Below are 14,552 nucleotides of genomic sequence, written 5' to 3' on the forward strand. Positions count from 1 at the left end.
GGATCATCTGACTAAGAAAATAAACTTTTACAGTGCATTTCCTTAAGATGAAACTTGTTAATCTGAGAAGAAGAAATCCTAAATGACAAGAAATTTGCAAAAAGACTGAAGAAAATTTCCAAAACATGATTGTCCGACAGTACGACGAAGAATTTCGACATTTTTCTGCCTATTTTGAACTCATGGTTACATATGTTTAAAAATCTTTAATTTCACCAAAACAATAAGATAATACAGGATAACACTAATCAATTACACAAATAAGTTGGTCGATATAATAAATAACATTTATACGTTGTGGAGGAGGACATATTTTTTTTTATTTTTTTTTTTTTATAGTGAATACCTCACAAGAGTCCCAACTGCTCCCGTCTGGAGCCAGTGAGACTATGGCATCCCCAATTGGGGGATGTTGTGAGGCTGAAGGTAAGTGGGGAAGGGAAAGAGGAAGGTGGGGAAGTACCTGGCTATTCAGATCTAGTCACTAAACACGGCTAAAGCCATTTGGAGCAACGTTTCAATTCTGAATGGTGGTCTTACACCAGGGCGATACTGGTAGTATCTTCCACTCTGGAACGTGCCGCAAATAAAAGCCGATTATGAAGCATTGTTTAACAAAAAACCGAACGAATAACGTAAAAACTGTCAATTCACTTTAAACTTGAACTTACGTAGGTAGGTTGAATATATGTTTGTAACTCGCTAACACTATACTGGCTTATATTGTATTTTTTATCACGAACAACTTTAACACGCAATATTTTCGACGCGAAATGATAGTATTTCGGCAGCAAATGACAACCCGCGTGAATAAATAAACCACTCTCATTTTGTTTGAATGATTTGAAAAAAGTCTAACGGCAAAATTCCGTCATCTCTTTCTGTTACACGAGTCATTATGGTAGAGAGCGAGAGATCAAACCAATCCTTCTGCTCTCACCAATGAGATCTGAGCTTTTAGCCATATTATTCGTTTTCTATAAGAATTTTGAGGTGGGCGTGGCGGTTTCAAATGAGTTTCAAGGCCAAAGCTGAGAGAAATGCCCCTGAATAAACCACTCTCTAGATCGATATCTTCGGGCTTTTTGTATGGCCCCATTTTGTCACCCCCTTAACCACAGACGACCACAGATAAAACGGTCGTTTGGTCCAGACAGGTAAATATATCGTGGACCATAAAGAAATCTCAAGGCCATTTAAAAAAGTGCATACATAGACAATATAACTGCACCCAGCTAACGTCGTACATTCACTAGCCCAAAAAAAATATATTTTAAAAATAAAAAATATTGGAATGCAGGAAAAGGAAAATAAAAAAAACCCACAGCTATGCACACATAAAAATAATTTTTATTTTCAAAAAGACAATGGACAGTAATACAAAACAGGGTCAGTACAACCGATGTATTGAGCATTGATTTATCATTGAAGTAGAAGATAATACCAATATATCTAAACAAAACATGAAACAGAACAAGACACAGAAAAATAAAAAGTAACGGTCTCAACTAGGAATCGAACCCAGGATTTCTGTCTTACTGAAACAACTTAATAGGATTTAATTTGACCTTGTACAAAAATACAAGAATATATACACAAAATACATATTCAACGTGTTGAAAGATATTCATTATGTCAAGTAATAGTAACGCCTTTTGACTTTTACATGGTATAATTTAAATCATAATACATAAACCATAATATAAGAAATAAAAATCGTATACATAATAAAAGGTTTAAATGACCTTGTTTGATGTAATCGTGGCTTTGTTTAGCAGTTTTAGCATCCTAATACGTGGTATAGTATCGCGTCGGAATACGGATAGGTCTGAAAAGGAAAATTAATTAAATTATTAGCCAATGAAGTACATTCAGGAATCAGGAACATTGTAACAAAGAACGAAAGGTTAGTACCTGTATTTAACAACGGGTTCGGGTCCTTCTTTCAATTGGTGGAGATAGACCGGATAACACACTTTAACACAACACAGCATTAATATATCACCTTGAAGAATTCTAGCACGCAACATTATTTTTAGATGGTTGAAAGAAAATTCAAAATATTTACGCTAAAAACTTCAACTGACTTCATGCTTCAACTTTCGAAATGACGTCTTGGAAATTACCGTAAATTTTTATCGCAGCATAACCCATGCTTAGCTTCTCTTTCTGTTACATAAGTCGCTATGGTAGAGAGCGAGAGATCAAACTACAATTTTTGCTCTGAGCCAATGGGATCTGTGCTTTCAGCCACAACAGCTTTGTCTACAAGAATTTGGGTTAGGAATAACTCCTCCCTTCAGGGTTACAAGGTCAGACGGGAGTTGTACGCCCCTGGGATGACAGCTGCAATGGCTGGAATGGTTTCTGTTAAATTCTGTTGATAAAATTTTCTTTTGTTGGTATTCCTGATACGAGTGGCTAGATTTTTTACCATGATCAAATACTAGGTAGGTACTATTTTAGCCAAACTCGAAAAATAAAATAAAGATATTTAGGTATGTTAAATAAAATAAAAAAATTAAAAAGTTTAGTTTATTATAGGTTAGGTTGGTTTATTATTAGGATTTAGGTTAGGTTAGGATAGATTGGATATTATAGGTTAGGTTAGGTTGGATTATTATAGGTTAGGTTGGATTATTATAGGTTAGGTTGGATTATTATAGGTTAGGTTGGATTATTATAGGTTAGGTTCGATTATTATAGGTTATGTAGGATTATTATTACGATATAGGTTAGGTTAGGTTAGGTTGGATTATTACAGGTTAGGTTGGATTATTATTAGGATATAGGTTAGGTAAGGTTGGATTATTATAGGTTAGGTTAGGTTGGATTATTATCGGTTAAGTTAGGTGTGTTGGGTTAGGTTAGGTTAGGTTAGGTTGGATTATTATAGGTTAGGTTAGGATATATTTTGACCGGTCAGTGGTTGAGTGGGCATAGCGCTTGGGTCTCACCCGAGCGTCGCGTGTTCGATTCCTCGGCTGGCTAAGTCCTCCATCACAACACAAGCAACATTTTCGGCTTTCTGTGTTGGTAGTAGGAGATTTTCAAACATTGTTGGGTTATTCGTAACCCGGGAATGTTTGTCTTTCTTTAAAAAAAAAAAAAAAAATAGGTTAGGTTAGGATTTAGGTTAGGTTAGTTTAGGTTTGATTATTATAAGTTAGGTTACTATAATTTAGGTTAAATAAAACAATAATTATAATAATACGTAAATATAAATAATTTAAGTTTTTTAAGAAACATAAAAATATATTATTTTTTGAGTTTGGCCAAAACAGTACCTAACTAGAATTTGCATTCAGAAATGATTCAAATTCTAGCCACTCGTATCAGAAATACCAACCAGAGAAAATGTCATCAACAGAAATCATTCCAGCCAGTGGTTCATTTATGATTCCAGCTGTCATCCAATACAACGAAAGTGAATTTTCGATTTACGTAATTAAAAATTTAAATGCCAAAATTAAAGATATCCCAAATGCAGTCAGATTCCTTTTATAGTAATTAAGGTAAATCAGAAGGTTTTATTTAAAAATATTTCGTATAATCCGTGTCCAGCGATTCCGAATATTTACCTTTTTTATTTGTGAGTGTTGTTTTACAATGGAATTTCATGTTGAAGGTATGTTAAATTATTTTTATAATTTTTTTAATTTATAAATATGTAGGCTTTTGAATTGTACGCCTGCTACGCGCGTATAAATTTATTGGTTATATTTAAATTTGTATTTGTGTTTCCATAAACTTTTAAATACTTTACTAAACGATTCCACTAGTGTTATTTAATGAAAAATGTTCTTTAGAATTAGCAGTTTATGAGATACTTTTTTTTTACCGCACATTCGTGCTCTGTTCTTAATTATGGGTCATCTACGCCGTTCATAAACCGTCGTAGAAGTTACGGTCTACAAAAAAACATACGTATGGTTGGTAATCGGTTTATGTACGACGTTCTACGTAAAAATCATATATACATATAGTTTTGTGATAACTTTTTAAAATTTTATTTTAGGCCCCTTTTACAAGAAGTGCTTCTTTACGCGGATGCACTTGTTTGACATTTGGTTAACCAATGCTGGAAGTGATGCAGAAAAAGCTCGCCACGTTTTACAAGTGGTGACTGGAACCTTGCCCGATATCGAAAATATCAACATTTCTGGCTTGCAACAGCGTATTACTTACATATGCAAGAGGTTTGTTGTATTTTGGAAGAAGAGTATCCGCTCGAAAACGAAACTAGTCGCTAAATATTCTGATTGGTTGAATGTGACAGAAGAATGCGAACTTTCGAAAGCAACGCAACGTACAGAGGTAGAGGGTGTCCAAGAACAGCGACAGGAGGTGCCCTCTTCCAGTATTCGACACAGGAAGAACTTTGAGGAGTGTAGCAGACGATCAAAACTTAGAAGGTTAGCATGCTTATAAAATTTAGATGATTCTGCTGTTACTCCGATCAATCAAACTGCTCTATTTCAAAAGTTAGTACCGACGAAGTAGTATCTCTCATTGTAGAAGCCAAAGTTAACTAAACATCAGTATTTAAAAAAATTGTAAATTCCAAAATATCTGCTAATGCTTTACCATCATACACCCCATAGAACTTGAATTAGTTTACGTACTGAATAATTCCAAAAATATCAATAAACCATTACTTGAGAAATTAGACAATAAGTATCACCTACTGGATTGGCAAATATCACATTATTAATATAAATTAATACCTGGAGTAACATTGAATCAATGTAAATTATTAAGGGAAAAACACAACATACTAATAATGTTTGTTATTCCCAATAGTAATCAGTAAAATAAATCGAAATTTTAACAAGTCATTGAAAATAGATAATAATGCTAGTACCAAACAATTTGAAATTTAAGGTTAAACGCAACGCACGTTGTATTCTACGTGTTCACAGATGGCGTTAATTAATTAATTTTGTTTAAATACGCTTTTGCAAGGTATTGCTTTACAGTATTAAGACAAATTATTTGTTTGCGCCCTCATATACGCAATATAAATATGAATAAATAGTTTTGTCCATATAAAAACTCAATTCTATCGAGAAAGGCATACAAATACAATATTGGATTGAATCATCGGTAAAATATTGTATTTGTGTGCCTTTCTCGAAAGAATTAAGTCTTTTAACGAACAAAACTATTGATTCATATTCATATTGCGTATATACGGGCGCAAAAAATGATTTGTCTTAATATTGTAAAGCAATACCTTGCAAAAGCGTATTTAAACAAAATTAATTGATTAACGCCATCTGTGAACACGTAGAATACAACGAGCGTTGCGTTTAACCTTAAGTCCTTGAGCAATTAATGTGGAAAAACCCTTGGGAAAAACAGCTGTCTAGCAGTTTATTGTGATTATGTAATATTTTTAAATAAAAAGTCCTAAAATATACACATAATCATAAAGCAATAAGAAGCAATTACTTTGTGGTTAGACATTATATTTTTAAAAATATAATAAACACTTTGTATAAATAACCACAAATATTTATTATTTTACACATCGACCGGTTTCGCTTTAACCAAGCTTCATCAGGATATAATAATAACTGGAGTTATTATTATGTATATCCTGATGAAGCTTGGTTAAAGTGAAACCGGTCGATGTGTAAAATAATAAATATTCGTGGTTAAATACAAAGTGTTTATTTTATTTAAAAAAATGTATTATTAGCATTCACCAACCATTCAAAATATATAAACTCTTTGTAAAATCAACCACAATCAATTTAACCCACATTTTAAAGTTTTAAATAATAAATAAAGCCATATATATATATATGTAGTTAACAAACTAATTGTTTTTATATTATATTTTTATTACGTATTTATCAACAAAACACATTTTAAAATACAATATCATGATTTGAATGTTTATCACAACATCAACATGCTATAACCCCCTCCCTTGAGCGCTGGCCCACTGTGGGACGGTGTGTAATTTTTGTTTTTAAAACTATTGAAAGTAAGTCGATAGTTTTTGCGTGTATCTTGTTGATTATTGTGTTTTTTTTTCATTTGATTCGAATTTATAGATTTGTTTAATTTTTCAGGATGAGTAAACGAGAGCGCGGAATAAACTTTACTAGGAATGAATGCGACAAGCTAGTGAACATTGTTCACCAGTATAAGCACATCCTAGAAAATAAAAAGAGTGACGCTGAGATATGGAAGGAGAAGGAGGCGGCCTGGAAGGATATCGAAACTAAATTCAATTCTTCGTCGACAGGTATTACATTACAAATTATTTATATTTATCCGCCGCTAAGACCTGGAGAAACCTCCCCCATGCACCCGGTTTGGTCGTTTTTTAAGTAAATATACAGTATAGTGGGACACGGCTAAAAGACAGATTTTATTTTTAAAATACTTTGTATCAGTTAAATAACAATGAGAAACAACTTTTCAGTAACCGAAAATGGAAAATAATTCATTTAAATAGCCATTTCGTTAACAAACCTATTTTAGGTTCTTAGATTCTAGTTTGGGTTAAATATGAGAAGAAAGAAATCTAAAACAAAGTTTTACATCAGTAACAATAACTATTACCCCTCTGGCTAATTTATTCGCTCTTGGGAACAGCTCATAAAAATCGTTGTCATGGTGAGAATATGATTTAAACTGTGTTAGAAATAGAAAAAACACCACGCTTTATATTCAAATCTATTTAACCACAAAAGAATTCAAATGTCCACCTCTGTGAATCTAAAGGTTGCAATTTGAGATAAATTTCATGTCAAACAAATAATAAAGACGCAACAATAATGCCTATAATAAATTTGTCTAATAAAAGGTGAGTTTATCATTATCGTTAATTTTTGTTCAGTGTTTGGACAAAAAAACATAACTTGAACTTTTTTTGTTTCGATAGAAAATTTTATGTTTATATCTAACTATCTGTACCCCGCCTGTCTGTGCAGATGGAGTAACAATAGTGCGTGTTGCTTTTACATCCAACAGATGGCGCTGTTTGTAAAATTGTAAAATGCATGTTTTTACCTATAACAGGTGACATCCATATAAGATAGGTAAACATATAATAATACATGCGTAATGGAATGCAACGTTGTGTCAAAATTTCAAAGCAATCGGTGAAAAACAGACTCAAGATTTTGAACAAACAAACATTTAAATTTTTATTTATATACATAGTAATACCATTTGAAAGCTTATTTTATCTCCTTTCGAAAAAAGTTTTTACTTTTAACCTGTCCGGTGGTATGACCGTACAGGTACGGTGAGAAAAAAAATCCTCGTAAGGAGTATGACCGTACCCGTACGGTTGCGCCTAAAATTAATTAACTATTGAATTTCTTCCGGAAAACCGATAGTTACTGCTATCTAGGGACAATTTGTCATAACTTGCAAAAGTTTTTATCGATTTAGGTACATTACCAACGGAGTTATTCACAATTAAAATATTCCGTGACGTCACCGTCTGGCAGTTGGTGGTAAACAACATTTTTATTGCGAGTGACGTCTTTTGTGAAGTGAAATTTGTGGTTTTTGTTTGTTTTTACACTGAATAACCTAATCATCTTGCATTAAAAATTACCTCACGTGTTTGAATGTGAATATTTATTACATATATTGTACCGACAGTGTTTGTTTTCAGTTTGAATACAGTTTTTGACAGTTTGAACAAAATTCAATAGTGAATCTTAGTGTTATGAACTATTTGAAATATTATTCGTTATACTGTATACACACTATGAGCGGGAATGGTATTTTTCCTCGCGGCCGACTGGTGCTTATCGGCGGGACGGGTAAAAATATCCTTTACGCCGGCTCCACTTCAAAGGCGAGGAAGGTAAAGTTACCCCATTATTTCCCGTGACTATTTAATCTAAACGCTTGAAGACATTACAAACTACACACACATGTAACAAAAAAAAGATAAGCCGTTGTTTCTTTTATATACACACATACTTTTGCGCAGCTCAATGAGAGATTGCGCGTAATAATTAGGCAATTTTATCGTGTTAAATTTCAAAGATTGTTTGTTAGTTGAACTGGGAATATGAGTACCTATTATATTTTTATGGCGTCTTATAAATTCATTGGACCTTTACTTTTATGAGATAATCCCGAGGATGTTATGACAATAATCATTTCCTGAATGAGAGATAACACAAAAATTGTTTAGCAATTGGATGTATTCCCGGTACTCGTTACTTGTGAAGATAGAGTGGCGCTAATATACACGTGCTTTAGTTATGATATACAGAGTTACAAAACAGACGTGTTTTTAGTGGAATTTATTTAATTGATATTTTCTTTTACCCTTCAAAAATTTCTTCAGATACTAACGAAAGGGATGAGGATATATTTTTGTGCTAATCGCGAAAAACATCCGCTATAGGCTAGAGTCTATTGTTTGAAACGTCCGACTACAAAGTGTTATTATCATTGACATTTTATTATTTTAGGTTATTCATAATTTGGACAGTGTTTTACTGTGATTTGACTTTGTGATTCGTATTGATAACTAGTTCAATTTATATATTTTACTTTTATAAAAAAATGGTTAACCCTTTGAATGAACAAGACATTGCTGACATTTTAATCGAAAGTGAAGATGAAGATGTTTACGAGGATCTTTATGATTTGCCAATACATTCAGATAGCTCATCCGACGAATCTGATGGGGATGAAACTTTCCCTAGTTGTTCAACATCCAAAAAGAGAAAAGTTGATCATCGTAAATGGGATCAGGGTAAGTTTACGCCCATTATTCATGAATTCGATTCAACTAACTCAGGTATAAGAGCAAATATTCCCGTTAGAAACTGAACTCAACGACAATGCCATGTGTGTAGACATACAGCAGTTCGAGCTCAAAAAAGAAGTGACACGAAATATATGTGCACCGACTGCAATCTTGCATTTTACGTATATCCATGTTTCGAAGACTACCATACGAAAAAGCAGTATTAGTTAGTGAAGACAATTTTATTCCTAAGATAGTGTACATAATAATTAGAATAGTGTTATTTTTATCGTAATTATTGACTGCATATACATTGTATACCTATGTTTAATTTTTATAATGAAAATACAATAGTATAAGTGTAAATAATAATACGTATATGTTAGTGTGTATAAAAAGTCGTTCTTCCCCCCTTGGCTTCATTAAAATTGTGGTAAGTGAATCTGATTTTTATTAAGTAAAAACAAAAATCTGCTCCGATTTCGATGGTTGGCGATTTCTGCAAAATTGTTTTTATTTTTTCCTTCTAAATAGCTTAGTATTTGTTTTTTCGTGCTAGTTTCTAAGGATTTTATTTTTATTTTTTTATACTCTACGAGGTGGCATTTATTTTTTTCTATATTTTGATTGTTGAAAAAACTCCCTCCAGCAGGACCGTTTTCTTTCCAGAAACTCACCACCGGACAGGTTAAGAAACATTCAGAAATATTCCATTTATTCACACTTCATTGCGAAGTGGAAATACTCCTACCTTCTGACAGAATATGCCAAAGGCCTGGGAGGTCAATATTTGATAATATTTGATAATATTTGATAATAATCTATTTGAAAAAATTCTATTCACGCTAGTAAAAGACAAGCTATTTACCCTAGATAACCAATTCGGCTTCAAAAGCGCCTCATCAACCGATATGGCCATCTATGGAGTTAAACAAACAATAGAATACTACAAATAAAGAAAAACCACCGTTTATGGATGCTTTCTCGACCTAAGCAAGGCCTTTGACCGTGTTTCTCATAAATTATTATGGGAAAAACTCATAAAACGAGATGTGCCAGCAGCAGTGGTTAATATGTTGGCTATTTGGTACGGACAGCAGAAAAATTACGTTCAATGGGCAGGAGCTTCTTCAAGACCCTTATTCCTAAAAAGCGGAGTCAGGCAAGGGGGTAATATGTCTCCTATTCTATTTAATGGATACATTAATGACCTCTTACAAGAACTGAATGATACACGAATTGGTTGTCATATCTGCGGTCAAGGCAGTAACAACATTAATTACGCGGATGACATGGTGCTGTTGGCGCCTTCGATTAAAGCGATGAGACGACTTGTTCAAATATACGAAGAGTATACAATCTCACATAACCTGCTGTACAATGCAAAAAAGTCAGTAATCGTGGTATTTAAATACAACAAGGAGCCAATAAATATTCCTCCAATCTGGTTAGACGGAAAAGAACTACTTGTAGCCTCGCAGGTTAAATATCTGGGACATATCCTAACCGAAGATATGAAAGATATAGAAGACATGGAACGACAAAGAAGAGCAATCAATATACGGGCCGGAATGCTCTCAAGGCGGTTCTACCACTGTAGCGATGATGTCAGAAAACTACTTTTCAAGGCATTCTGCACTGCACTGTGGTGACACATCTGAGCTAATACCCAGCAGCGCAATGGGACAAGCTGAGGGTGTGCTACAATAATGCATACAGGCAGCTCATGCAACTACCGAGGTTTTGCAGTGCCTCCACAGTGTTTACTGAAGGGAGGGTGCACTCATTTCTTCTGGGGTAGGAGTCAACCAACATCATCGTTGTGGCTGCATCCGAGTGGCTCAGTTCCCCACTCAATGAGCGATGGATGCAGATGATGCGGCGACCTCCCTGATGGACGGTTTAATTAAACTTAAGCTAATTGTTTTTTATTGTATTTATATGACTATTTTATTTTTGATTTATATTTTAATTTTATATTTAGGTACCTGCCTAATATTTTTATTTTTTTATTTTCTGTTTGTTTTATCTTATTTCCATTTTTATAATTTTGTTTTTACTGTATTTTATTGTTTCCCTGTTTTATTTCATGTAATATGGCAGACTGGGATTGCACTATCCTCCCAGTCCTGCTGGATTAAAACTTAAATAAATAAAAATAATAATACATAATTATTTTCCATTTCCAGTTACTGAAATAGTTATTTCTCAATTTTATCTAACTGATTCAAGGTATTTAAAAAAAAATTAACCTGTAACTGTATCTCACTTTTCTGTGTATTTACCGCAACCCAAACCTAGAACCTAAAAACAGATTTTTCAAAATATGTTCATTGTTTGGGTTTAATTAATAAATAAAGTAGATATGATTTGAGATTATCACAACCAAAAAAAGTATTATCGTGATTTATTTTTGAAATATGCCGTGTTGCGTTTCCTCCTTCTTTAGCCAACATTTCATATGGCATTACAGTGTCCATCATCAGATGTGGCTTTTAGCATTAATTTACCGTAGGTTATCGGGTAAAATTAAACCTGCAACTACCATTATTGATTGGCATTATTGTTCTAAACACTTTGGTTCAATTATTTTTTAATGATAAACTAATGTTAATAAGACAAGGTTTTATGCATAGCACAAAGGATAACAAATAATTATAAGCAATAATAAGTCGCCTCAAATACCAATACAAATTGAAAATAACTCCCGAGTATAAATAAATGCCGATAACGGGAATTGAACCCGTGCCTTCTGATGTCCGGTCAGGTGCTCTGTATCCACTGAGCTATGTCGGCTTATTTCCAACCCGCCAAATGACTCAATATGTACTAGTACCTCAATCAAAAATTACCGCTTATTATATTTTTTCCACCAACAACCAACTTTATTTTTGTAGGAAAGGCTTTGTTAGTGCTAAATTTCTCACTAGATGGCGTCGAGACATGAAGATATCTTCATATTGTATTGTGGGAGATATTTTCAATTTGTATTGGTATTTCAGGAGACTAATTATTGCTTATAATTATTTGTTATACTTTGATTCGACATAATTACAATGAGAAAGAACTCTTTAAGTTGTCTGAGATGGAAAATATTGCAATTTCGTTCAAATCAAAATTCATTTTTACGTCTTTAGTATCTGACGTAGTTATATGTAGGCTCTCGAAGGCTAAGTGAGGCATCGAGGGTTGTATTGCTATTATATGTCTATGGTTTTCAACTGTTAAATCTTTGAAGTTTTTTAACATTAATTTTTCATTAATCAGCAGCCTTCAGGCCTTCCAAGACCCTTAAATACAAGTTTGACGGGCTGAAGAGGTCAGTCAGGCAGAAGATGGACCTCATCTGGAAGGACCTGCACCAGACCGATGTGGGGCCTAGCAGCGCCGTTCCCTTGGACGCCACAGAGGTCATGATAAAAGATATAATCTGCCTGAGCACCCAAGGAACCACTAACAACTTTGGCAACGATGCTTCAACACTAGGTAAGATTATCATACTTTGTCCCTATCGTTAGTAGATAGAGAATTTCCATGAAGCCACTGTAATACAATTAGTATTAAATATATTTTAATTTTTACGTATTTTATATCCTATATTCAATTTTATATCTTGTAATCATTGACTCAATAAGACTAGACACGGCCTATTGACATCGAAATATCCCCAAATCAATTTTGATTATGTCGCAATGCGAAGAGGGCACTGTCCATTGGGTTTTGCCTTTTGTTGGAATAGAGTATAGCCAATTAGTCTCCCAGTCAAGCTAAGCAGGTTCATTTTTTTTTCTATCACAAAAATAACCCATTTCTAAATATTTTAGAGGGTATCTATTGCTAATTTTATTTTTGAAAATTTAATCAGCTATATGTCATAATCAAAAATATAAATATATACCTTACAGATAGCTTGAGAACGTTATATTAACAAATGTGAAAAATTCAACGAGATACATTTATTTCAAGCAATGTTTCTGACGTCATGAATGACCCACCCACCAGTGAACCCACCAATATCGATCATGATGTCATGACAGTGTGTGACCTTATACCGTCAACCAATACATATATCGAGGGCTAACACAATATCTTTTTCAAATTGTCTGTAACAATAATAAAAACCAAGAAATGCTAACACAATACATACATTAATTAGTTAATTACCCATAACGGCTTCTTGTGTTTTGTGTTCGCACATGATCGCGTATAATTATTATTATCATAAGTTCACGTTAAAATGCCTAAGTCTTGGCACACTTTCCTTGCCTGATACATACTCTTCTGTTATTCTGAACATTAAAAGTTCATTAATATTATGCAGCAATGTTTCATCCCTTGTTATTATTACTCATAGATAACTCGAATGAGATCACACTGAGCACGGAAGATGAGTACTTGGAAGTGTTGATAAAACAGGAAGATGACCTGTGTCTCGATAGCCAGCCGTTCACCTCCACAGCTACTGAACACACAGTCTCCGCTACAGAGGTCCCTGCTCTAGAAGACCTCGCTCCAGAAGACCCTTCCTCAGACCGGCAGTCGGTGTCTGGTGTAGGGCAAGGAGTGTCTGGTGTTAGGCAGCGGGCAGTGTCTGAAGCAAGCTGCCGTCTCACAGAAGAGAGGAGAGAACTCCTCAGTCTCCATAGAGCCCTCATGCTTGAGGAATACACCAATAAAAGGAAACTCAATGAAGAACGGAGGGAATTCTTGAATCTGCAGAAGACCTTTATAGTTGAGGAATACAACGATAAGAGGAGATTGAGGAAACTAGAAGATGAATACCTAAAATTGAAATTAAAAAAGTTGCAAGAATAAAAATGAATAATGGAGTTTAATTGAAATCAAATGCCGTTTTACCTCTAGTCTGTTTATTTTACAAGTAGAGTCTTGATCACAAATGACAAATATACCAATATCAACCGTCAAACGGCCATTATGTTCAACATTTTAAATTGCTGCTAATGAAATGCAACTGAGACTTGTGAATTACGTGAAGTGGACATTATTTAATTAGTTTAATTGTGAGAAAAGTGTTGTAAATTTATGAACTGATAACCGTGTGCGTGAGAAATAATATAAAACTTTGTTAATCTTTAACCCAAAATGGCAAACAGACAAAAAGTGGTGTATAGGATGTACTGTACTTCTCAGTGAGTGCATGGGGATTGTCTTCAGATGTAAAATAGGTTAAATCTGAAGTATTTACTATTTATTTAGTTTATCGATGCAAGAGTGAATATCTACTAGCCACAGGCCGCTGACCCGTTCCGAGGATAGAAGTTGTCTGATCGTGTTCAGACTGTTCACAAGTCGAGGGAGCCGCGTTCTAAGTATTCGGCTTTACTCGGAACTCTTCTTAAACCCGAATGCACATCTCCTATCAGATTGTTCCGACATTATATAGAACTATGTATTTCTAATAAGTCTTTCGGATTTTACATGAAATTAGAATTGCGTAGGTAATAAGGAGCCCTTATGTGCGTGTAAAACAGCAATGGATGGTAAATAAAAGTATAGAACATAATGTGTAAATAAAAAAGGAAAATGAGATCCTGTTTAAGTAATACAATATCGGAATGCCAAAAATATGTACATATATACCTATGTATAAAGAAATATATGTAACTAAATTAAGATAAAGATTAGGTACACAGTAAATGAAGTATATTCATGTCGAAAAGATGTCTAAATGTGAATCACGTGAGTATTAACCCCTTCAGGCCTCTGGCATATTGACCATAATTTTTCTTAAAAAAGCTGTCAGAAGGTCGGAAAATTCTAGTGTATTTCGGCTTTCCAATAAAAACCAAAT

General features: G+C 33.8%; 1 protein-coding gene across 1 annotated transcript; it reads left to right on the top strand.

Annotated features, from left to right (window-relative positions):
• The first annotated feature begins 3,393 nt into the window (after positions 1–3,393).
• On the top strand, positions 3,394–14,327 carry LOC149413843 (uncharacterized). Its single transcript, XM_089644663.1, has 4 exons — positions 3,394–3,628; positions 6,084–6,259; positions 12,008–12,226; positions 13,095–14,327. Exons 2-4 carry the CDS (start codon positions 6,085–6,087, stop codon positions 13,553–13,555), a joined length of 855 nt encoding a protein of 284 aa, XP_089500789.1. The 5' UTR covers positions 3,394–3,628; position 6,084; the 3' UTR covers positions 13,556–14,327.
• Positions 14,328–14,552: the final 225 nt, after the last annotated feature.

Source organism: Hesperophylax consimilis, chromosome 21, assembly GCF_061612785.1.
Source record: "Hesperophylax consimilis isolate HC1 chromosome 21, BYU_Hcon_1.0, whole genome shotgun sequence".
NCBI lineage: Eukaryota > Metazoa > Arthropoda > Insecta > Trichoptera > Limnephilidae > Hesperophylax > Hesperophylax consimilis.